The 25,022-nt window shown below is 45.6% G+C and overlaps 1 protein-coding gene across 28 annotated transcripts in view; it reads left to right on the top strand.

Annotated features, from left to right (window-relative positions):
- Nucleotides 1–25,022, top strand: part of NRXN3 (neurexin 3) — a 1,014,891-nt gene that overhangs the window by 617,734 nt on the left and 372,135 nt on the right. For 3 of the 28 annotated variants that reach the window (XM_042790624.1, XM_042790633.1, XM_042790631.1), the window contains exon 1: nt 17,182–18,350. The exons of 21 other annotated variants lie outside the window; for them this stretch is intronic. In XM_042790624.1, coding sequence (XP_042646558.1) covers nt 18,107–18,350 — 244 coding nt within the window. In that variant the 5' untranslated portion in view covers nt 17,182–18,106. Of the gene's footprint in view, nt 1–17,179; nt 18,351–25,022 lie in introns of those variants that run through there. 4 more of the 28 variants (XM_042790634.1, XM_042790635.1, XM_042790632.1 and 1 more) reach the window with 3 other exon arrangements.

Here is a 25,022-nt window from a genome sequence, read left to right on the forward strand (position 1 = left end):
GGCTAGTAACTAGCAGTGGGGCCACAAAACAACTCTACTTTATCTTTTCATTTTCTCTCTCCTAAGGCAAATAAATGCATATTTACAAGATCACAGCAGTTAAACAGTGCTCCAGTGAAGTAGCATTCTGTTACATCTGCCCAGCAAACACCTGGGTGTGCCTCTGCAGAACAGAGATTTTGAAATGTTCACCGATCAAAAGTTCTGGTTGGTTTTTAAATGTGAGATGTCATTTTATTGCTAGTGCATAATTTAATTTTGAGGCCACTGGTGTCTGATGTGTATCTTAAAATCTGAGCTCCTGCAGGCACATGGTGTATCATTGTATCTGCTCATTTAATTTTTTTGGAAAATAAATGTTCTAGCTATTACAGATGAAAGCATGAAAACACACCCCCAGTTTCTCTCTCACCTTCCCCAAAATCAAAAGTAAAAGGCAAATAAAACAAATGCTATTATGTTTAACAAAAACAAAAACAAAAACAAAAAGATACTTTTTTTTTGCATTGGAGGGGCCAGCTCGCAGATTTGGTCTTTAGAGGATGGTAGTTTTACTATTGTGAGCTGCTGGATTACAGCCTGAAATGGAAAGACCCACATTTCTGCTTGGGAATGGGCAGACTGTAGCAGATGATGAAAAAAGAAAATGCCCTTTGTGAGACTTCATTTTTTCCAGTGTAAAAGGTCTCTCTTGAGTTGAGTGTTGGGAGGGGCCCCAAGAATGCAGTAGGTTGCAGTGGATCATGTGCAGAGGTTGCTTGCAGAGGGTTCCTTTGCAGTGAACCGAAGGTTCCCCTTCTGCAATGCCAGCTCTACTACATTCAGTGACTCAATTTGCTCTTAATGGGTTAAATTGCACCTTTCCTGTAGATCATGTATGTTGCCTGTGTTCTTGCAGATTGTACAATGACTTGACGAATAAGTTCTGTCTGATTAAATGCCATCCTGTTTTGTGACCACACATCTCACTTGACAGTGGTGCAGGATACTCTAATTCATTAACACAGTTCTGCTCCTACTGCTGCATAGTAACACCATCTCGCAGCACGTTTTGTTGAACAGATACAGGATATGATAATTTCTTCGAGCCCTATCCTTGGCTGCAGAACAAAATGGGGTACTTCTGACATCCGTCTGGTAAGATCAGAAATGCAATCCATAGTCCAGAGCTCTGCTCTTTTTTTTTGAACTGAGAACACTAAGGAATGAGCCAGACCAAGGACATAGGAGTGACCTTTAGGATGATGAAAGGACCATGGTTGGTTGTACTAAAAGGGAAGGAGCTGATTCATTGAGGCCACTAGCACAGTTGGATTCCGCAGTTCTCCCTAATTCTCCAGTTTGTAGAGTAGCCAGTACTGTCTGCCCTCATGTGTTATCACACAACTCCCATAATGATTTACCACAACACCCATCTTTCCCAGCATGACATATCTACAAGAGTCTTACCTATAGGAGCACCAGCGTGGAAGCTTGAGCTGTTCCTACTCACCCCTTTTTAAATGAAGTTGTCCTAGCTGCACTGTTGGCAGCAGGGATGGTGTTTTGCAAAGGCCTTGGCACTGCCTTTTCTGTGGCAGTGCTGCAGTCACTGGGGTCACAGCTCTTGAGGATTAATTGCTGTCTTCAAGCTCACGCTAATAGAAAAGAACCAAAGCAATTAATATGCTTCAAATGCATTTTAAGAAAAAATGAGGGAGCCCATCTGTTCTGTCACAGAAAGGCCTCTTAGGTCTGCTCGTGCCCTAGCTGGAGGAGTTTTCAGCCTTGTCTTTACCTGTGTGTTTACCCTTCCTCCTGGCTTCCCTGGGTAAAGCCATACCCTGCACTATAGTGAATGCTGTTGCAGGAGAGCACCAGGAGCTCTGCTGTGGGTCACTGCAGTCCACCGGCCCCAGGAATGGTGAAGGGCAGTGGTCAGAGAGTGTATGCTTTTTTTTTTTTTTTAAAAAAAAAAAAAAGGAGCAATCCATTTTAGATATGGGAGAGAGAAAAACATTTGGAAAGCTTTTCACTTAACAAGGCTCTTCGGTGACATTTTGATGCATTTATACAAGTTAGAAAGGAATTTGGCACCTTCCCACCTCACTCAGCAGGATTAGAAGAGAAAAAGCAAATAAACCGACAAGATTACTTGATATGTTGCTTTGTTTTGTTCACGTGAAGTGTTGTGCCCCTTGATGTTGGCTGAGTACTATTACAGCTCACAAAGAGCCTCGACAGAGGAGTCATATTCAGTCAGGTCCAGGGCTTGCTTTCTAATGAGGAAAGATAATTATCGTGCCAATCTCTGATCGCTTTTCACTAGGCACATTTAATCTGAGGGAAGATAAGAGCATCTTCTGTCTAATACAGACTTGAGAGCAGGGCCAGCAGGTATAACAGAGTAATCACTCGAAAGGATTTGTTCATTATTTCCCAGAAAGAGGGGAAAAGTCTTCATGTCACTGTCTCTCTGTCTTTACTGCTCTTGAGTTCAACTTGTGCAGTTTGACCGTGGTGGCCCCACTTCTCCAAGAACCTTTAGATCCCATCAGAAATGCTCTTGACAGGCATTTATTACTGGGTTTGACAACCACATAATCTCTCTCCCCACCACCCCTTCTCTGTTTGAAGGAGAAAATCTGAGGTGTGTTTAATGGGAACCTGATGATGTGCAGTGTGCTCTGAGGCATCTACTCCCTTGACTTTAGAATTCTGTAGTCTTGGCTTGTATGCTTGCATACATTTTTGTACCTTATAAGTGATCTTCAATAGATGTGCATGCTGCCTACCTGGGTTCACATGCATGAATGTGCATGTGTCTTTTCTTTAAAAACACACAGGTGCCTATCCCAAGGGAGTGTACAGATGAGCACATACTCTGGGAGATGTTTACTTTTACATCCCCGAGTGCATTCATGTCTGCATATTTATGGCTTCTGATTATACAGGAATACTAAGACTACAGACCCAGCTGTAAGATTGAGAACTGTCTTGAGAATTCTCTTGTGTCTTTTTCTTAGTTGCAACACAAATTCATGGGGCTCCTGTTTTAGCACACTAATTCATAACATAGATTATCTCACTTATCCTGTTTACCACTTGGTCCCACAGTCACACCAGAGGGGCTGCCACTGGGTTGGGAATAAGTGGCTCCAGATAGCACTGTATAAACTGATTTTGCCTCAGGGAAAAAGGCAAACAGAACTAGACTGTGTGAAACACAACTTTAGGAAATCACATCTTCCTTTTAGGACAAGGTATTGGGATTCTCAAGCAACTTGGTCAGATACAGAAGCTTGGAAACAGCTCCAGCTAATGCTTAAAGTGTAAATTCATTAAGATTTAATTTATTTTGTCTTTTACTTTAGTCAGTTCTTTTATAACATCTCAGTGTATTCTGTTTCCAACGAGCCATAGGTTTCTTCAGGGAGGTGCACATTGAAGGTGAAGGCAGCTGGTGGGACAGTTGTGTTTTAGATACTGGGGAGATGGGTTTTGCATGTTAGCTGGATTACTCCAAGATCAATAATGGAAAATTTGGCCGGATTCACCTGATGGCCTTGGTTATCAGCATTGACAACTCATTGCAGCAACTAGAAGTGTACAGACTTCACAAGCCTGCAGTTTTATGATACCTGCAGCTTATCACTGCGTTGGTTTATATATGGTTCAGGATCTTGTCCTTGTATGCTACTAGATCAAGACCAGTATATCTTGATCCTGTAGTCCACTGAACAGGCAATTTTTCTTGCAGTGTCCAAAGTCCAGCAATGGGGAAGAGGAACACCCTGACCTCTTTTGATTCATTCACACTCTCCCCTGCACACAAATTTCTCTAAACACAGGATGAGGCACTAAAGTCACACTATTGGCTCTGAGGGGAGAAAGCTGTGAATAAATCTTATTGATCCACATCCCAGTGTCCAGCTGCTGAAACAACTGTTTAAACAGGTGTGTCTAATTTTAGTTTTTGAAACAGCTGGGCAAAGTGTTGGCTGTGTTTCAGTATCTTTTGCTTAAGGAGAAGGCAGGTGGCATTCTCTGAACATGCCGCTATTGAATTAGAGAGACCTATTAATATTGGTGAGTCAACTTAACTTAATTCTCTCAACCTGCTAACAAGAGCACTTTGGAAAGGATTGGAGAATGACAGGGTACCTTGAATAAACCAAAAGGGAAGGAGACTGCGGTGTGCGTGTTCTAGCAATAGCAATTTAATCAATTTAGGTGCATCTGTGCTACCCGTCACTTTGCTGGCTGTTTGTATTTCTTTTGCCTGGGTGACTTGAGGCATGTATGTTCTAGCTGTACTTTTTAAATGACGGCATACTCCACTGAAGTAGAGATTACACAAGCACATGAATAGATGGGTAAGCGTGAGAGAGAGAACATTTAAAAAGCCAACAACAACCCTGCTTTGAGTGATTTTGGATTTTGTTGCAAAATCAACCATTCAGTATTGAGGCATGCTGGAAATAAATGTAACATCTTCCCCTTTCTGCATTCCTTTCGGTCTTTAATTACAAGATCACATTATTGTGGACTCCTAATTTGTTTGTGACACAGAAACAATCATTAAGTGAAACACATTTGTATAGCTAGAAAATTCTGTAGTCTGTGAAACTGCTAGTTTAGTTGCTATAATAATTAAGGTGTCTGGTGAATATTGAAGAGGAAGGAGGGGGTTTAGTTATTAAAGAACTTGAATGCCACCGTGGGTACCTGGGTTGTATTCTCATCTCTGCAGCAGGGTTCTAGAGTGATACATTCTTTCTAAAAACCAATGAGTATGTTATAGAAGGAGTTCTGGACAGCAGAAGTAATGTATTGTTATCAGCATACAGTTTTATAGTGGTCTCTTTGTGACCCTGACAACAACAGCTTTGAAAGCTGATTACTATATGTAGTGGACTGTGAATCTCCCCTAAAAAAAAAAAAAAAAAACCTGTTAGAAAGAAGCAGAGGGGGTAAAGAGAAGATATTTTAAAAACGAGGCATTTTTGTTCATGTTCTTTATCAGCATCTGATCGTGCTAAGGAGGGTATAAGTAGAATCTAGCTCCTCCAGATGTCAGCTATTTAGAGAGACACACACCAGAAGTTCTGTGGACAACAAATGACTGAATCCCACGCAGGATGCTCTTCTTGGCAAGAGAAGAAATGGGAGTGAGTGGGTGAGCCTGTGTGTGCAGGATGGGATGGGCAATTACAAAAATGGGAGCTAGAGAGGGAGAAAAATTAAGATGGATGGAGGTAAAAATACCTGCTAAATACCAGCTGTCCTACTTGGATGGTGTGGGATTGTTGCCTTCGGTAGTCTCAATGCTTTGTCTAGTCTGATTTTAACCCTATAAACTTTTTTTACTCTGACTTATGTAACCTAAGCTATGACAAGTTCTATATAAACATCTGGATATGTATTTTCAGTCTGTAACTAGTGACCTGATAATGAGAACGATTTGTTGCGATACAGCTTGCTGGGAAAAGAAAACCAAAACTATTAGACCATTCTCTGTTGAAAGCAGAAGCTTTTCAAGGATGTATTTTTTTAGATGAAAATTTTATTAATAAGCTCTTTAAAGCTCAGCAGTATTTCTGGGGATGGATCAAAGAGTCTCATAGGACCAACAAATAGCCAGATGGTTAGGGGACTCCCTCAGATGTCACCTATTTCCCTAACAGAAATTGGAAACGTGCTGTCACTCTAGTCTTGAATTTTACTTTTGTGTAATATTTTCCTGCTACCTCGAACTGCATTAGATAATTTATTTTTCCGTCCCAAGCAATTTCTGTTCAGTGGTTGGCTCTGACACCAGGAGTGATGTTTGTGGGTGGGGAAGAGAGGCAGTCTCCCTGCCTTTGTGTTCTAGCCGGTCTAGGTTCTGTTGCCAGTGCTAGATGAAATCTCCCATTTCTAGTGGAGAGTAATGCTTGATCAAAGTGGCACAGAATTACTCACCTTTGAAGGTTTCCTTCTGGCGCTGCTATTTCTGTTGTCCTTTAACTAAAGCATGCCTTATTACCATATATATGTAGTACAGATCAAAGACATCGAGTTACCCGTCTCTCATACCATAGTCTTTGGCTCTGGTACTCCTTTTACAAAAGGTTTCTTGCAATATAGCCCATAGTGGGAAGCTGACATCCTGCAGCTTCAACTGTCACACTGCTTAAGGCCATACTGTACCAGTGTGGAAATGCAGTGTTATTTTAGTCTGGTTTTCTAAGGAAATGATGCTTCTCCAATCACTCCCCTGGCCAGCAACCACCAAATTTGACAGGAGTGTTGAAGACCCGGAGATACTGAATTTCTACAGAACTTATTCCTCATCCCTGCTGAGGCGTAAGGGCTGGTCCACCAGCTGGTGGGCTTGCAGCTCTGAACCTGCCACAGCACAGGCTGCCTCTTCCTTGGCCAAAGCAAGATATAAGGAGGGAAGGAAATGAAAGGTGTTACAGGGGGGGTAAGGAAATGTGACAAAAATGTGAGCACATCAGAGGAGGGAACGTGAGAGAATGTGGGGGGAACTGAGGATGATGTGGTGACATTATGGTGAATATTGGGGGGGGGGTGGTGGTGGTGGTGGTGGTGACAAAGGGGAAACATGAAGCCTTATTTCCTACTCATTTATTTCTGTAGTTCTGCTGCTTGTAGAACGTGTTTTCAGGTAGCCAGGAATATCAGATGCCCTCTTTTTATCTGCCTGCTGCCACATTTCTGAGGAGTACATCTAGCGTAGGGGCTGGATAGTGCGTAAGAAGCATCTCAGTGCAAGAAGAGGTGCTATACATAGCACCTGTATATCTGTTTATTCTGTTGATCACATACTTTCTGCCTCTTTGGGGGATTTTTGGTAGCTTGGGCTGTCACAGAATAGCCACCTTCTGATTTCTGTGCAGGAGGAGATCAGAATGCAGAGATGAAGATGGCAACAAAATGATTCAGAGTTAGTCATCCTGAAGACCACTCAGATTTCTTCCATCCTCACAGTACCCACTATACTTCTGCCAGTACCCTGGAGGAGTCAATGACAGACTGTTGCCATCCTGAGTGCTCACCTCACTTTTGGTGACTGATAAAAAGGGGAGGGGGGGGTGAAACGTGGCATCTAGTTAAAACTATGCGGACTTAAATATAACTTAGGGGGTGACTTAAGGGATGAATTGATCCAGGGTGCAGATGGCTTTTGTGTGACCAACCAAAAGTTCAGAAGGAAGAAAAAGAAAGTGTGATTCTTCTAGTGAGCTCCCTCTATGGGCTACACCGGCATTTCCCTATTTTCTCCTTTTCTGATTTCTTCTGTAGTTGTCCCTGGCTGATAGTCTGAGGGAGAGATAAAGAGGCTACAGAGGACAGAGAGAAGCAGAATTATATGTGTGTGCATGTGTGCATGCACATGTGTGTGTATGAATTTGACTACTTTAAACATAATCCCTGCATTCCTATCATCAGCTTTTCCCTTGGCACTTCACAATGAGTAGCTGGAGTTTTTTGTCTGTCCTATCCAATAAATAGCACATCTGTGTTGGGAGCAGTTTGTGCCTTATCTGTTGTATACAGCCTATCAGTGAGGGAATGTGGTGCTCCTTCCCTTTCTCTTTTTCGACTTCCCAATTTTCGTGGCTGCCTGGTGCTGAAAGCCGATGCACTCCTGATGTCTTCACTTGCTCTGGTGTTCGTGTTTGAAGCTCCAGTGGGGTTTTACTGCTGCTGGATGCCTCCTCCTACACAGATTCCCTCCCATTTTGCTCAGAGACGAGGGTGCTGGGTAAAAGGAAGTGTTCAGTTTGAGGAAGCAGGCTTTTTGCCTCCACGTGACCAGCACAAACACTCTTTGAATCATAGGCAGAATGGAGGATTTGACAAGACAAGGAAACTGCTGGTGTCTCAGGAGACCTGCATGCTGGAGAAGCTTGTGCAGGAGGAGTAGAGTTTGAGACCCTGGGGAATGAAAGGAAAGTGAGGTGCTTCACAAGGAGAGAGATGTTTTAAAAGCAGTTCATGCTCCTTACTTTTATTCTCACTGTTGTGCTTTTGTTGAGCTTCTCTGCTTAAGACCAAATGTCCCTGTTAATCCTCTGATCAGTTGCCACAAATGGACCTGGAGTGTATTTTGCTTCCATCTGTTTGATTTGTTTGTGTGGGTCTGTTGCATGCCTTGAAGCCAGGGCCTGTCCTCAGCAGTATTAAATATATCAGCAGAGAACAGGTAGTTGATGCTGTGCTACTACCCATCCCAGCGTAACGTTACAGTGACCGAAGCTGCATTTTCTGAAAGTTGCAAAACCTTTTAAAAAATCTCAGTGAAAAAGGCCTAGGCCTAGGAAGCTGTAGGCCAGGGCTTAGACATATTTTCCATGTTACAGAATATAAAACTGGAAGTAGCTAGCAGGGTGCTAATACGAGTCCTCCTTCAATGCAAGAGGGACAAACATCTTACAAGTAAACAGGAGTATCATCAATGAGATACATGAAATAATTGTGCTTCTATATGCAGTGCTCATGAGACTTCATCTGAAGGACTGCATCCAGTCTTGAAGAATTTCTTGAAGCATTGCGCTTCAAGAAAAAAGTAGATATTTGGAAAAAGTCTCTAGGAAATCATCAATAATGAGCATAGTCTAAACCCCATTGATCTCTAAGGAACAGTAAAGCAAATGTCCTTGTCTAGGGAGGAGGGACATAGCAGAAGTCTTCAAATATGTAAATGATATCTGTAAAGAGGAAGTAAATAATCTTTCTTTTATGATAGGGCAAGAAATAGCAGACCACAATATTGCAACTGAAAGTGAGTGTGTGTGTTTGTATATGTATATTTGGGAATGACAGATTGCTAGGAAAGGAATGTTTAGAAGACTGATAAATCAGGCCAGTTTTAAACTGTAAGATGAAACTTTATTGAACTCATTAATTCACAACACACTTTACACTAATGGTTGATTCTCAATCATTATCATTAATTATTACTTTATTTGTGAAACTATTAGTCTTTGACATTTATGCACTAAATTACCTGTAAGTATACAGTACCATGGAGCTGATTCTCTCTAGTTAGCACTGGTAGCTACTGTCTTTGATGGTCTTAGCTGCAGAAGAAGAAGAGGTGAGAAGAGAAGGATGAGAGAAGTTGGAATTGATGCTGGCTCGTCGTCTTCCATACCCGATTTCCCTTTTCATACCTGATGTTTTAAGGATACTTTCACTCTCCCAAAAGTGGGATCTTCAGCTGCTAATAGTGCTGCTTCTCTTGTTCATTTTTTCCAGGCATGCTTCTTGTGTTCAGCAGGATGCCCTGCCTGTTTGCATTGCTTATGCTTACCTTGTCCTTTATTGCAACTTCCTGTTACTTGGATACCTCCTATGAGCAACTAACCACATCTTGTTTGTTCGTTTGGTGGTCATGTTGCTCACATACTTAGTGAAATGTTTATACCATTACAGTGTTGCAATACATTATATACTGCTGTTAGTTACAATATTTTAGTATGTTTATATTTAGGCACAAGGAAAGCTAATGTTAATCATATCCAGATAAATGCATTTGTAATTTATAGGTGTTAGGAGCCACTTCTTTGACTACAGCATATTTGTGAAAAGGAAAAAAAAAAAAAAAAAAATCTGTTGATAAAGTTGAGCACTGGTATGCATTGCTTCCAGAGGCATTGATTCTTCATCATTGAAAGTTAGAAAACATCATGTTTTCTACCTACAGAATGTTGTAGGTAGAGTTTTACCCTGCCTTGACACAGAGAGGTGGACTAGATAGCCTCTTGAAGTTCCTGACTGTCTTGTCTGTTATGAGCCTAGTAACTTGGAGGGGAAAAAAAATAATTTCTACTGTGGTTGAGAGCAACTGGACTGTATACTGTGTACCACCCTGTGAGGGTTGTGTAGCACAGGCACCGCATGTAAAAATGGCCGTTTCCTTTGGGTGAGAAGAAGGCCATATAATGGTCTTGTTTGTTATGCCTTAGCCAGTAAGTTGGTTTGCCACAGTCAGTGTAGCATGGGCTCTTTCAGGGTTAAAAGCAGAAGAATTGTTCCCCACAGTGTCTTCTTTTGTCCTTCCAATTTTTTAGCTTTGGCTGCTCTGACCTTCTTTTTCTCTTCATCTTCTGCACACTGACAAGGTATACATCTTAGGAAATTACACCTACCAGCAGCTCCCACATGAGCAGGCTTGGCCACCGGAGACATTTCACTCTTTGGCTGGCTGGAGGTGAGACATTTGTGTCATTGAAAGATTTTCCCCCTACGTCTTTCTTTGCTTTTAATTTTTTTTTTTTTTTTGGTGGTCAGGAGACTACAGCAAACACCAGTCACCTGGCAGTTATTGCTGCGAGATGAACAGGTGATTACAGGCAACAGCCAGGCAAGATGATAGGTGGAAGAGAGAAGAGGAGCAGAGGGGAGCCTGTGCACAGTGTCTATTAGAGAGCTCGCTTTTCATTAGCACAGAAGCCAGTTTAAAGGAGCAAAAGCAACAGTTTTTCCAGCTTTTCCTTTATGTGTCAAGCACGATTTCTTTCAGTGTAAAATGAAAATAAAAATCTCCTTTCTGCTTTCATGAATAAAAATTAAAATAGTTCCATATTCATCGCAGCAGATATTTTAACTCCGTCTATTCCCTGTCTCTTTCTACTTCAGCCTTTCAGGTACTGTTTAAGTTCTAGAACTCAGAGCTCTTAAAAAATAATTCCCCAGCTCTTTTCTTCACACTAAGAATTCACTGCATAAGTGTTAGTTCTGCAGTGCTAATATTTAGCCCTAATGTGTAAGGTGCTGGACTGGCAGACCTTGGAGATCTAAATCTACATCTACAGAATAGATACAGCCAAGGTGACAGTAGGTCACATGTCCTCCTCTGTGATATGCTGGTGTGCCTAACCTCTTGCTGCTGTGAGTCACTAAAGGCAAGGGATTGCAGCAGTGTGTTATCCCAGGCAAGGCTCACACCTAGGCTGGGAACAGGCTGTTCTCCTTCACCTGAGGCTTGCCAACACTGATTCCGACCATAGGGAGAGCAAGGTACGCATATATTTTTGTTTCCATAAACATAGTAGCTACTTGCATCCATAGTATCAGTTGCTAGGAGTTATTGTAGAGATGAATTTGGCTCAACATAAAATCAGGCTAATCGCAGATTTAGTTAGAAAGTCATCTACCTATAAGAGGGGGCTGTTATGAATAATGGGAATCCATTCTCAGCACGTGCTACAGGTCACTACCACTTTATCCTTAGTGAAACCTAGGTAGTAGAGGTACTGAAGTGTGAGTTCTGTGACAGAAACACCAGAAAATTAAACCATCAGACTTGTTTTCTTTATTGGTGATTCAGTAACTTTCTAAGGTTGAGCAGTGGGCAACCCTGATTTCTTCAAACTTAGCCAGTCTTCTTGTTTCTGTAATCTTTCTGAGTCTGAACAAACCTTTGATAAAAAGTCACGTTGACTACAATGATACAAGGAGTAGAAGCAGGTCCTGTTTCTCTGCCTGACAAGATTTGAGCAGCTGCCTTTGAGCCCAGCTTCTACTGAGAGTAAAAGGGATAGATACAGTTCCAGCTTTCCTGGAGGAAAGAGCTTTGCAACCATGCAGGATCAGTTTTCTTTTGTGAGATGAGAGTCTGCCTGCCAGTATGCTGCTGACAGGCAGACAAGAGCCTGCTTAGCCCACTTTGATTAAGTACTCCAGGGGCAGGAATTAAAGTGTTTGTGAGACAAAAGGGGAGATGGTGGGTACTTGAATAATAGGAGCTCCTTATGTTAGTTGAAGTAAACCAAACCTAGGCATCCTTCATTTAACACAAAGCACATTTATAATTACTGATTTGCTAGAGGGTCCAAAGTGTGAGAAGGATGTTGTCCCGATTTCTGAAGCAGCTTTAGGAGAAAGGATACTTGCTGGTGTTCTGTGCTAGTAGCCAGGAGTATCTATGCGGCACATTCAGTGAAGATTGAAAGGAGATTTACAAGCTCAGGGCTGAAAGCAGTTGCACTAGTTGCTCCTGTGTGAAGCCACTATTGCCAGTACCTAAGCCTTTCCATTCTCTTAGGTTCACAGACTAGCAGACTCAAGCCAAAAAAGGCACTGTTTGCTCATAAAGCTGGCCCAACATATGTTGGCTCGTGTCTTTCCAGCAAGTCTGTAAGCTCTCTGGGGAAGGGACTCTCTGCTTCTGTTAGTTTACTTAGTGTTGAGTGTACTGGATTGTCCTTTATACATTATGTAGTAAACAGGACTAATTCTAATTGAGGCCAGTTTGCATTAGCAAACTCTGATGTTGCCTCTTTCCCAATTATAATTGACTAATGCTGATCAAAACAAGATATATTACTGTATTTGTGTGTGTCCCCGCACACGCTTGTTCTTGCTTGTTTCCACTAACACAGGACTCTAGGTGTGAAATTTCAGAAAATAAAAGTCTGAACTTTGCAAGATTTCTGGCCCTTAAATTGGACGCTTGAACGGAATTTGTGTCCCCCATCTTCTGTCAAAGGTCCCAGTGGTCAGTGTTGCTTTTGGCTGACTTACCGCTAGCCCAGGCTAGCTGGTTGTAATCAGCTTGCATTTCTCTTTCCACAAATGAACATCAAGGGTCAGATCTCCCTTCACTGATGTCAATCCACTGGCTCTGCTGAGTTTACTCACCCTGACATAAATGAGAACAAAACTAGGCTCCAAAGCATCTGCGTGAGTTACTTGTGGCAAACTGTGGTCCCTTGGAGCTGAACTGAGAAGACAATTAGACCTGCCCTGTGTCACTGGTAATCTGTAAGGCATATGCCTCCACTTTTGTAGGTAACTGGATTTACTGGATGCTAACAGAAAGCACAGAAGCCCTGAGAGTAGATTGCTCTTTTTTTCAAAGGTACAGAATAAAACAGAACTACAGAGACTGCAACGAGTTGGTTATATGCAGAAAAAATACTGCATAGCAGCAGCTGTGTGTGTGGTCTTCAGCCCTGTCCTGGAGCAACCTTCCCGTTCCCTCTGGATGAGCAGATACTGATAATTCTTTGGTGCCGCTGGGTCTTACCTGCCTCTCAAGGCTGCCTGCAGAGAGGCAGTGATGACAAGGATAGTGGGGCACCAGGGACTAGTCTCAGAGCAGTTAATTCTTCCAGCAGTGCTGAGGAACTCACCAGCTTTTTGGTCACTGCTGTCCTCAGCAGTATTTGAAGTAGCTTGCTAAAGACAAAGGTATCTATATACCAGTCCTAAGATCTCTACAGCATTCAATCCCCTCTGGTTTATTCTATTTTATTTAAGTCTATTTTAAGATCATAAGTGGAACCTATTCTCACCCTCCTTCTTGTTCTTGGAAAAGTACATTAAAAAAAAAAAAAAAAAAAAAGAATTGGACTGTTTTGAACCTTGAGGGAAACTGTTCTGTCTGGAAGAAGCTTTTGGGTGACAGCCTGTTCTAGCTGACCTTATCCTCTTAACCTTATTATATAGCAATGCACTGGCTAATGCTGTGCCTCGTTCGCCTCTTGGGTGGAGCCAGAGCTGTCATCTCTGTGTCAGTCACCCTGTATTGGTAAAAGCTAATGGAGAATCCCCTTTGGATCTAGTTTTAGAGATCTGTGATTTTAGATCAGATCTGACTTTTTTCAGTTCTGAGTGCAACAAAGTAATTAACGGCTAAGATTTAATAGGAAATATAGAGAGAGTTGTACATGCTGACACAAATAAAGTAGAGTACAAACTTTTCCTGGGCTTGAAGCCAACTGGCTCTCTTTCTGAGATTCTAAAACTCAGAAACAATTGCTTTATTATTTCTCATTTCTGCAGAATTTGGTGGCCCTATGCTCTTTTACTAAAAGAAACAGCTATGTAAGAAATAGGACTATTTTTCTCATATCTGTAGGGAGCAACTTATGATGGGAACCATTATCCTTTAAGGCACCCATCTCAGTTCTGAAGACACAAGAGCATTCAGAAGGACTGTATGTTTACACAGATGAACTAAACTAACAGGAAAATAACAATGCCTCTTTTGAAGTAAATCTGGTGGGAATAATGTTGTTGAAACTTCACTGCTGACTATAAACTTCCCCCTGCCACTGAAGAGGGGAAACTGCAATTGAAATCTGCCCTCTTCCTGCAGTGGTGCTGCTAAATAAATGAGTCACCAGTGAATTACAGGGCAGTAAATACATCCACCGACACGTAATAAAGCAAGGCAGAGTGAAGTTCCAGTACTTTAGTGTGTCACCAGAACCCTATGATGTATTTATAGCTAGCTTCCCAGTTTTTTGTTTTTTTTTTTTTTTTTTTTGTTTTTTTTTTTTTTTTTTTTTTTATTATTATTTATTTTTATGTTGTACTCCTACAGTTTGGCTTTATTGGCATTTCTCCTTTTTGCTTAAGGCAGTTTACCCAATGGTTTGCAGTGAAGGAAGGTTGGTGGGCAGAGCTTAGGACATCTGCCCAGCACAGGGACATCACGCAGAAGCTCTCTGTTTCTCCTGTTCTGGGACTACCAGGCATTTTCTGTCTCTGGCCAGGGGAGTTTGAAGAGTTGTTCATCTCCTTTGTACATCCCTTGCACTTAAGCTGGTGCCTCTGTATGTGGGGAAGGGTTGGTGGTAGATTGAGTGAGGAAAGAATCAGTGATTCATTTTGGAGCTTGGTAATTTATTGTCGACTGAGGGCTCTGCCTCCCACAGGGGCCCGAGAGGTGGCCAGCATGAACAGGGGCTCCGGTACAGAGAAGAGAAGAAGATGTGGTCTGTCAGACTGTTAAAGGGCAATTAAAGGCCCAAAGATGCCACCGTAGCTTGGTCAACAAAGCAAGTCCCTCTTCTGTTTTTTTCTCTTTCAGCAACAGGGCAAATAGGTGCAGGAAAGAGGCAAGAAGTGTATCCATGAAATTCCCAGGATCTTCCCTCTACAATTGTGCTTCCTAAAACACACCCATTTTCCACACCAATGAATGAGTTTTCCACCACTGCCTTCCGGAGAAGCAGCATTGAGTCCTCAATAGTTATATCTGGAGTCCCTTTTTAAGTGATTGATCCTGTAATGTGTGATACGTTCTGTCCTTTTTGTAATGTTGTAGCCAGAGAAGAAGTTAAATGATGGGAGGCAGATCTTTGTTGCATTGCTGGTAACTAGCTGGGTCCGAAACTTATTCAGAACAGATTTCCTGTATTTTACAAATAATCTATTCAGTGATGTGTATTTAATACACACACTTTCCCCTAAATCAAGCCCCCTACAGTTTAACTACACAATAAATATTTCAGAATACTTTGTCTGTGGACTGAGTTGAAAGTCAGGACTTCTGTGGCGAGGGATTCGAGGTGGATGCCAGCATCACACTCGTGGGTCAGCAGCCTTTCAAGAGTGATATGCCAGGTTCTATCCCCCTTCTTCTCCCAAGTACAGTTAAGAGGAGTGGGTGGCTTCTTCTCAGAGACAGGATCCTTCTGGTATCCTACCACATACATGGCAGCAACTCCAGTTTCTTTAACAGTTTCTTCTTCAACAAAACTCAGGGTCAGGAGCAGTTGCCTTGCAGAGATAAAACTGCTCTGTGCCCTGTGCGTGGCACTGCAAATCTGCCAGCCAGCAGGCACCTGCACCACAGGTTATTCACCCCTGTCTGCAGCTGCGTGCCCTGTTGTGAGGAGGGCTGATATTCAGACTTTACAGCTAACAAATGGCCACCAAATCAGTCAAACATTTATACTAACAGTGTGTACTGGTTAGGATGGAGAATCTCCGTGTCTGTTCTGTTCAATTCCCTTGTCTATCAGTCACTCACTGGCTCAGTGCCTCTAAGCCTCTGTTTCCTTATCTGCGGAACAGCAAAGTAATACCTAAAGCCATTGAATAGCTTCATTACTAAAAGATTTTAAAGCACTCTGAGATTCTTAGGTGACAGGTGTTGGATAAATTTGAAAGTAATATTCTTGCTTTTCAGCTTTACCATCCACAGTCATTGATTAAACCCAGCAAAACACTGAACTACTTCTGACTGCTCTAGCCCCTGATTTAGATCACTTAAACTGCAACATAAGTTACTAGAAAGTAAATTACAAGCATACCAAGCTCAGCTAGAAGTACTAGGTGTGCAACATGGGCTGATCATTACAAGTTACTGACAGGTTGTACCAAATGGAGATCAATGACCAAAACCATTGCATCTCCGAGTTAAGGAAACACTTATGAAATGTTTCTCAGGTGCAGGTGTGCACACCTACAAACCTGGATCTAGAGGGGAAAACAAGGAAGCTTACAGTCATAAACAATTTATTCTGGTTTGAATGAATAAATGAAGGAGGGAGGCTGTGCAGTGCAAGACAAGTCCTGGGGCTGGCTGGCTCCTTTTCCAAAACTCCTTCCTGACTCTTGAGTAGTCTTGCATAAGTCACTTCACCCTTGGTGTCTGGCTTCCCCAGTGTGGCTGAGGATTTTTGTCATGCAACCTGATAGGCAATAAATTGCAAGATAATGCTACTGTGTTTATTTATTAGTTTATGGGCCGCAAACTCTGGCTGCGGTCCTCACTCTCTGAGGATTAAGTGCAAATATATCTGTTTGGATTCAGCCTGTTGATGTAGGAACATTATAAAAACAAACAAACAAACAAACAAACAAACAAACAAACAAACAAACAAAAACAAAATAACAATAACAAAAAAAAAAAACAACAAAACAAAACAAAAAAAAAAAAAAAAACAAAAACAAAAAAGCCACGAGTCGTTCCTGGTTCGCCCGTTCCCCCCAACGCGCCCCGGCTCCGCGCCCGGGTAGAGCCGCCCCTTCACGGCACGGCGGGACCGCGGCGTGCGAGGGGGTGCCCACGGGCACGGAGCGGGTGGGCGCGTTTCCCCGGGGGCTTCTCGGGGCGCGGGCAGCCGCCGCGGCCTAGCCTGTCCACCCCCCCCACGCCCCACGCGTGGGCGCGGCGGGGGCCCGGGGCCCGGATCCCGCGGGGCGGTGCGAGGCGCGCCCCTCCGCCGGGGCGGCGCTGGGAACTTCTCTGCGAACAGTTGGGGGGGTCCGGGGTGTTTCCCAGTGCTGCCCCCGGCGGCCCCGGGACCCCGCTCCGGGCGGGGCGGCGGGCGCGCGCGCGAGGCACCGGCGGCGGCTGAACGGCGGGGGCGGTGCCGCCCTCCGGCCCCGCCCCCCCCCCCCAGCGGAGCCAGCCAGTCCCTCTGCGGCGAGCTGTCCGCCGCCCTCATTGGCTCGCCGGGGCCGGCTCATTTGCATGCGGCTCGCCCATTCGTGGAGCCGCTTCCCCCGGCCGCGCTTCACCTGCGCCGCCGAGTCGCCCGCACTCGGCGCGCCGGCCGCCGGCAGCCCGCCCCCGGCTCCGCGCCGCTCCGCGCCCCGCGCCCCGCCCCGCCCCGCCGGACCCCGCCGCGCCGCCTCTGCTCCGCGACCGCCCGGGAAGACCTGGCGCTGCCCTCCCCGGCTGCGCGGGGCTAGTCGGCTGGAGCCCTCGGTCGCCCGGATCCGGTGGAAGGAGGATAACAATCCAGATCTCGCTCGCTCTGTGTGTGTGTGTGCGCGTGTGCGTGTGCCTAGCAGTTCTGCATTGCAACACTTGCTAGTGGAGAAGCAACAGAACCCCCCCCCCTGGAATTGGGATAAAAAAAAAAAAAAAAAAAAAAAAATCAAAAAATTTACCTGGGGTCTCTGGCTTATTTCTTCTTTTTCGTTTTCAGTAGTCCCTCTCAGCAAGGTGAGAGACAGGGATCGCAGGCAGGGAAAAGTCCTTCAAGGACCCCGGGATCCTGGAGGAACCTGACAAGTGCAAGCTCCGGGACCCTCGCGCTGACATGTGCGGCTTTCCTGCGCTCTCCCGGAGGCTCGGCACGGCCGCGGGGCTCCTGGCACAGTAGATCCAGCCCTGGGAAACGGCGCGTCTTGTTCGTCTGTGTGGGGTTACTAACCTTCCCCCTTCCCTCCCCTCCCCTCCCAGCACTCGCTCTCTCGCACAGACACATACTGTCTCTTTGCCTCTTGAACACACACGCACACCCTAGAGCCTCGGAAGCGACTCTCCTTTCTGCTAGCATGGGTCCCCTGGCATCATGAACCTTATTCTCTCTCCCTGGCTGGAATTCAGACTACCCGTCTGTAGGTGTCCTGTGCCTTGACCATGCACCTGAGAATAGACCCCAGCATTTGCCCGGGACGCCGCCCCGCCTGGACCCTGTGGATGTGCTCCCTCTTTTGGGGATGTATCGTCAGCTCTGTGTGGAGTTCCTCTAACGTGGCTTCTTCTGCCTCCTCTTCCTCGTCAGTATCTCAGGCTCAGTATGAGCATCACTTCCACGGCAGCAAGCACCACTCTGTGCCTATCTCTATCTACCGCTCCCCTGTCTCCCTCCGAGGAGGACACGGTGGGTTCCCGCTCTTGTTTCTTTCTAACCTTTTTGCAGAGCAGCTGGAGCAGCAGAGGGGGAAGAGGGGACGATGGCTGTGACTCCGGGGGACGGGAGGGGTCCTCCAAGCCCCTCGCATTTCTGCCGTTAGCTCCCCTCCCCGTTAACCCTCCTTCCCTCCCCCTGTCCCCTTCCCCGAGCGGAGCCCAGGGCTGAGGACGGGCCGCTTCCAGAGCCAACTTCCCCGGCCGGCGTGGTCGCGCAGGACGGAGCGTGGGGGCTGGCGGGGCCGGGGCGGGCTGGGGGCGCTCCCTGCCCGGCGGCAGCGCCGAGCACCTCGGGGCGGGCGGAGCGGCACCCGCTCCCCATCCCGCTGGGGCTGGGGGGGGGGGGGGGGGGGCTCCCCGGGGGGGGGCGATCGCTAACTCCCTGGCTGCCGGTGCCAGCGGAGCCGTAGCGGCTGGCACGGCGCTCGCAGCCGCGCATCTTCCCTGCGGCTGCCCGGCTGCGGGGAGGGCCGGGGGGGGGGGGGGGGGCTCGGCGGAGGCTTCGCCCCTGCCCTGCCCGCAGCCTGCCCTGGTGAAGTTGTGGGGTGTTTCGGGGCGCGCAAAGGCAACGGCGAGGTCTCCTTGGCCCGGCTCCCTGCTCGGTGCCTGGCAGCGGCTTCTCGGGAAACCCAGGGGCAGGGGATAATAGGGAGCGGGTTTCCACTCCGGCAGGAAAGGAGGAGAGGAAGAGGGGGGTCTGAGTGACACACCAAGGGAGGGGGAAAGGACCCGCCGGCACCCTGACCCTGAAATGCTGAGCAATGCTCAGCGGCTGGACCAGCACTGCCTCTTGACCATAGCTCCTGAGTCAGCCCACCCTGAGAGGACTTGGCCCAGGACTGCCTGATGTGGGGGCTCCCCCTCCTCTTCACCTTCCTCTCTCCTCTGTCCTGTGTCCCTTGGCTTCTGCCTTCAGCCACCTCAGCTGGGAGAGGCGGTCAGGACAGAGCCTGGCCCTTTCCCTGCAGGGCTGCAGGTTCAGGGTCAGGTCTGGCCAAGGTGTGAGTCCCGCAGCAGCTCTGCTCTGCCACCTTTTAGTCAAACGTAGTGATATACTAGGATGGCAACTACAGTCTCTGCCTTTGTACCCAGCTCTGTCCTTCTAACTCCCGGCTTGCTTTTCCTTTTGTGTCCTTTAGCTATTCCTGTTGGAAACCCTTTGGGACAGGGACTCCCTCATATCCCTCACTTTAGCACAATAGGGACTCTCACATGATCCTTGAGCGTTGCTGCAAATCATAGGGCTCCTGCTGCTAATGATTAATAACCCGTAACTGAATTTCACATGAGTGATGCTTAACAGATGGTCTCGATGTCTGGCATGGCACCGATTCCTTTCCTATGTGGGGCCTGAATATGTTTCACTTGCTTTTTGGGGTGGATGTGAACTTTGGGGTAGAAGTGGGAGTTTGATAGGCTGACAGGATGCTGCCACTTCTGTCTGCAGAACTGGCTGCACACCTCCAGCTCGGCCTATTTTGCTTGGTGCCATTTCGGTCCCGAGTCCCTGCCTCTGCAGCGCAGTGCTGTCCTGCAGCACCCTGGGCTCCCCCCTCCTGCACTGCCAGAGCACCGGCCACCCGCCCTGCAGTGCTCCCAGCCACCCTCTTCCCATGCCCTCCAGCAGCTCCGCCAAAGTACCTCCTGCTTGCTAGTGTAGCCCTGCTCTGCTGGTGCTCAGTTGTGACCCGCAGCATCTGCCTCCTGGCTTTGTTCCTGAGCCTGCTCCCTCTCCAATGCGCCTCGGCTCAGACCTGCAATACTGAGCTCCTTCTACAACTCTGCCAGTGTACCTATAGCCTGAATTGAAGACCCATTCATCGCTGTGCCATTTGAACTCTTCAGACTGCTCTGCTGGTTATCCCAGCACTTGTCTGCGACACTCCGGGTTTCAATATCCCCGTAACCCTGACACAGCCCTGCCAGCACACCCTCCCAGCACCTACTGCAGCCATGTCATGCGGCATTTCAAAACCAACCGTCCCAGGGCTCTCCCCTCCTTTCCCCTCTCCTTCCATGTGGTCCTCTCCCTCATTTCTGACACCGGTGGTTCTCCTTCTGGTCCTGCACAGATGTACTTCTGCAGCTGAGTGGTCTTATGATGGAAGGGGGTAGCAAAGTCTGGCTCGCAGGTCGCTTATGAGGAAAGGAGAGAAGGATGTCGCAAAATGTGATAGTGGTCAGCCTTGATGTAAAAGGCAGGCAGTGGTCTGCTGGAGAGTCCACAGTCTGTTTCCTGGTCAAGAAATTATAGTTCTTTTCTCCTTGATGACTTTTCCATCTGCCCTGAAAGCTCAGCAAAGCCTCATTTGAGAGCCCTGAGCAAAAGCTGTTATCAACTTCAGTGAGAGAGAGGCATTTTTTCCGTGTCCTCGTTGCAGTAGGGAATCAGGGGAAATGGAGAGCTCAGGGAGTTCAGACTGGTACATAAACCAGACTGAGGTGTTTTTTTCTTCTATTCCTAATCATGCCATGTAGCAAAGCTGACATGGCAATCCCCTTTGGCCATGAGTACGGGGTGGGGGGGGGTGGGGAGGTAAGAGAGAAGGGAAAAAAAGATCATGAAGACAGCTGGTCTTGTAAACACACGTATAGTTTATTTTTGTGTTCTCATTCACTGTTGCACCACAGAGGCCCTTGGAATTTGGATCAGTGACAGTGTTGAGGAGTCAGATCCCAGGGAGGCCATGCCACTCCCTGTGTTTCCTGGGATTTTTTTTTTTTTTTTGCTATCAGGAAATAAATCATTCTGACTCCTGCCCTCCTTGATGGCTACATTTCTGGTTTTGGAAGGAATCAGGTCAGGATCCTGGGCACCTTGCTATGTATTGCCTTCCAGCCCTGCAGTGCTGAACATTGGGACTCAGTCTGATATTTAACCATATTTTCCTTTTTTCTTCCACATCCCAGTGGATTTCAATCTGTTTGAAGAAGCAGATTAGTATCTAGCACGGAGGAAAAGCAAATGTCTTGCAAGCAGTGAACACTTGTTTGGACTGTGTTTAGTGCTCATTTAAAATCAGTGGAAAAGCTTCTTGTGGCTTAACTTGATCAGGACTGGGCCCAGATCTGGCAGCTGTTACCATACTGGTGTTACAAGAGTTAATTCTGAAACCACCTTGCTGGTGCTTTCTGGTAGCTGAGCTGCAACCTGAAAATGCAAAACTTGGCACAGCACATTTTCTCAAGGAGAAAGTCTTTGTAACAGGTGTACCTCCCTGCCAGCAGGGGAGCGAGCCTGGCCAGGCAGGGGATTTCAGCAAGTCAGAAGAAATCTTTTTTTTCTGTGTGAGGACCTTCCTAGACTGGCAGAATCTTTCTCCCTGAACAATAGGAAGGAAAAGCCACGATTCCTCTTTTATTCACTAAGGGCTTGTGGAAGAGAGAGAGGAAAAAAATCCAACTGTGAAACAGAGTTGGGGCAGTGTTTATTGGAGGTCCCCATGTGCCGAATCCTCCTGCCTCCCCTTGGCTATTTAGCACCCTGCTGGGTCAGCTGCTTTACCACAGCCTGCAGCAGTGGCTTCACAGCCCCTTTTCACGCTTCCTTGTCACCTCAGCTGATGAATAATGCATGCCTCTGGTTGACAGATAAAATGAAGAGATTTGTTCATGTTTTGTCTTAGTGATGAATTAATTAATTTGGTTTCTCCTTTTCTCCTCCAGCTGTTTTTTCTCTGGCCCTCCTTAATGGATGGGGAGCAGGGATGCACACAGGTCAATGTGTGATGCCTTGTGCAGATTGCCCCAGCCTTCAGACTTCTGCTGTGCTGAGGCAGCAATGGGAGCCGTGGTGGGTGTGGGGGTGTTCCTCTTTTGGTTTTCACTCTGTGGGGACTAGGCTTGCTCAGGCTGTTGCACAAGCTACAGCAAAAAAGTGAAGGCTTGTCATGAGGGCTGGCAGTGAGCAGTCACCAGATCTTGTAGGTGTAACTCTCAGGCCTTAGTTAATTCTTAGAAGTTCCGTCATCTATATGAAGCATTTCCATCTCTTGTTTCTTGTTTTAAAATTAGAAAATGAGAATGAATGCTTGGACAAATCAAGAGAGTGTTTCCATAAAATAGGCAGGTATTCTGCAAACCAGTGTCAAAGCTTGCCCTACACAGCTGTGATAGTGTACCTTCTTTATAATGCACACATCCTACTCCTTGCTGCTCCTCCAGTGTGACCTATTCCTCATCTCAGGTGTCGTTGTTACTGCAATCCTGCCTTTTCTATAAAATAGAAACCTAATTCCCAGTCCTTGGCACTGCCTGTTCCCCAGTACTGAGCAGGACCTTCCCTGTTCCTCCATCATCAGGAGATTACTTTGAGCAAAGGTTGGTAGCTTTAACAAAAGGGAAAAAAAGCATTCTATTCAGAACAGTCAGTGATCCAGTAAAATTAACTTCATTCAGAGCTAAAATTAGGGTTGCAGTTAAGTTCTGCAAAGGTGAAAAGCTAGAAGTCTCTCTACTTTCTGTGGCTCGCCTCTAGTCTCCTATCAACAATGAAGCCTATTTTTTTATTTTTTTTTGCAAAGACTAGTGATTCTGTATGTCTGAATGTTTACATTCTGTTCCTCAGAGACATTAACAATGACTAATACTGTTAAAGAGAGATGAAGTCTGCTTAAATTGTCTCAAGCTGGCTATTGAGAAATCTAAGTATCCCAACTCACTAGTTCCTTGCAGTCCTGTTTAAGTGTTCATAGCTGCGTTTTGCCCCGCTATGTTGAATCTCTGTAGCTCTTCTGAGAAAGCACAGTGTTCAGTAGTTGAACACAGGAAAATTCTGGTATATGCAAAGGCTGTTTCCTCCAAACAAGGTTACTATTTGACTTGCTCTTTGCATGCTTTTATATAAAACAGTTTCTGATCAGTTGCTTTGACTTCTTATTCTGTGCACAGTATTAACTGCTCTCAACTTGGAATAGCTTGCGTTGAGCTGCAAAATTGAAGCTTAAGTCTGTTCACCTGGTACTTGATCCTGGGAGATGCCAGTGACGTTATGAGATCTGGAACATGAGAAACCTAATGTTACTGTTGAACCCTGTCATTCTAATTTAATTTATGTCTCAGTGCTCTTTGAAACATTGCTCAAACCTGTGCTGCTAAAGGTACAGTCTCTTAAGACATGTATTTAAAAAAGACTCGTCTGATACCTGCTTTGTGCTTGCTCAGTATCTCATAGCAAGAGCGGGAATGCTAGTCCTGAGTCAGAATTAGATCAGGGCTTTCTTCTTCCTTATATTTCCTTTGCAATTTAGACTGAAAGAGGTTTCTTCTTCTATCATTTCTACTTTTGGGTAATATCGCCCTGACTTGTCAAGCAACCGCCACATTCTACTGCAGAGGTGACTGCATTTCAAAGACAGATGAAGGATCCTGCTGTATGCCTGTATGCTTTGTATAGGCATTGAAGTTGTAAAGAATATTGGGTTATGTGACTTAAGCTATGCAGTCAGAATGCTGCAGAATGAGAATGGCACTTTTAATATTTCTACGTTTTAAAAATGGAAGAAATTTTTCTTAAAGATGATGACCAGTTTTCCTTATTTTTTTTTTCTTCTTTTGCCACAACATGAAAATACATGCTTGAACAATGCTACAATAGTCACTAGGTTATTACATACCGTGCTGTTGGAAGCTCCAAATTCATTACACAGGTCTTACTAGAAGCAGAAAAAAGTGCCTAGGTCATTTAAGGTGGGAATACTGAGAAGAACAGGACTGTCTCCGGCTGGTGGTGGGGAAGTTCCATGGTTTGCCACGCAGAAGGTAACCAAATAAGGCGCGAGCTGGAGCTTGTAAGTGCAAGGAGCAGAAGTTTTGTCTGGGAAGTACACAGGATGACTATTGTTCTATTTTTTTTCCATTTTCATGTGCTGTGCCTTAAGAAGACCGGTTTTCTGTGTTGTTGCCTAGCAAGACAGTCCTGTGCTAGTTGGCAGATGTTTTTTGGTTTTGATTTTCTGTTGTTCTGGTGGGCTTTGAGAACTAGGAAAGGTCACTTGCACTAGAAAGAAAAAAGTAGTTTTCATGTCTTCTGTGTAACCTCTGCACACAAGATGACACGCTGTTGACTGGTGGCTCCAATTTGTTGTATGACCTTGGTGAAACTTTACCTTTTTTTCTGAGTTGCTTTCTTTACCTGTGAAAGTAAGAGAAAACCTAGGTGCAGTCCTGGTGCACCTGTGTGCTTTGAGACCCCTGGCAGGGAGCCACAGAAGTGTATGAAATCCCAACAGTCCTCTTGGGCTGTAGATGTCGGAACAACTTAAAAGAGCAGCCTGCTTTGATCTCTCCTTGAAGGACAAGCAAGACACCTTCAAGTTCTGGACGTAAATCCCAGTAGTGTTTTCCCTTATGGCTTTAAAGCCTGGACAAGCTCTAGTGCCAAATGCCAGCACTGGTGTTTCTGAAGGAGCAAGAGAGCATTTTGGCCAGAGTGCTGGCTGTGCTGAATTCCAGCCAGCTGCAGAAGCCAGGGGACTGCGATTCACCACAGCTGCCCCACCACTCTCACAAATTACTTCTTTTGCGCTCTGCGTATGTGTGTGTGTGTGTGTTGTTTTTGCACATTAAAATATAACTACTTATACCCCTGAGTGACTTTCCTCCAAACTATGAATTTAAAGTACTTCCGACACTGTCTTTTAGA

Source organism: Tyto alba, unplaced genomic scaffold (genome assembly GCF_018691265.1).
Source record: "Tyto alba isolate M040663 unplaced genomic scaffold, T.alba_DEE_v4.0 Super-Scaffold_18, whole genome shotgun sequence".
Lineage (NCBI taxonomy): Eukaryota > Metazoa > Chordata > Aves > Strigiformes > Tytonidae > Tyto > Tyto alba.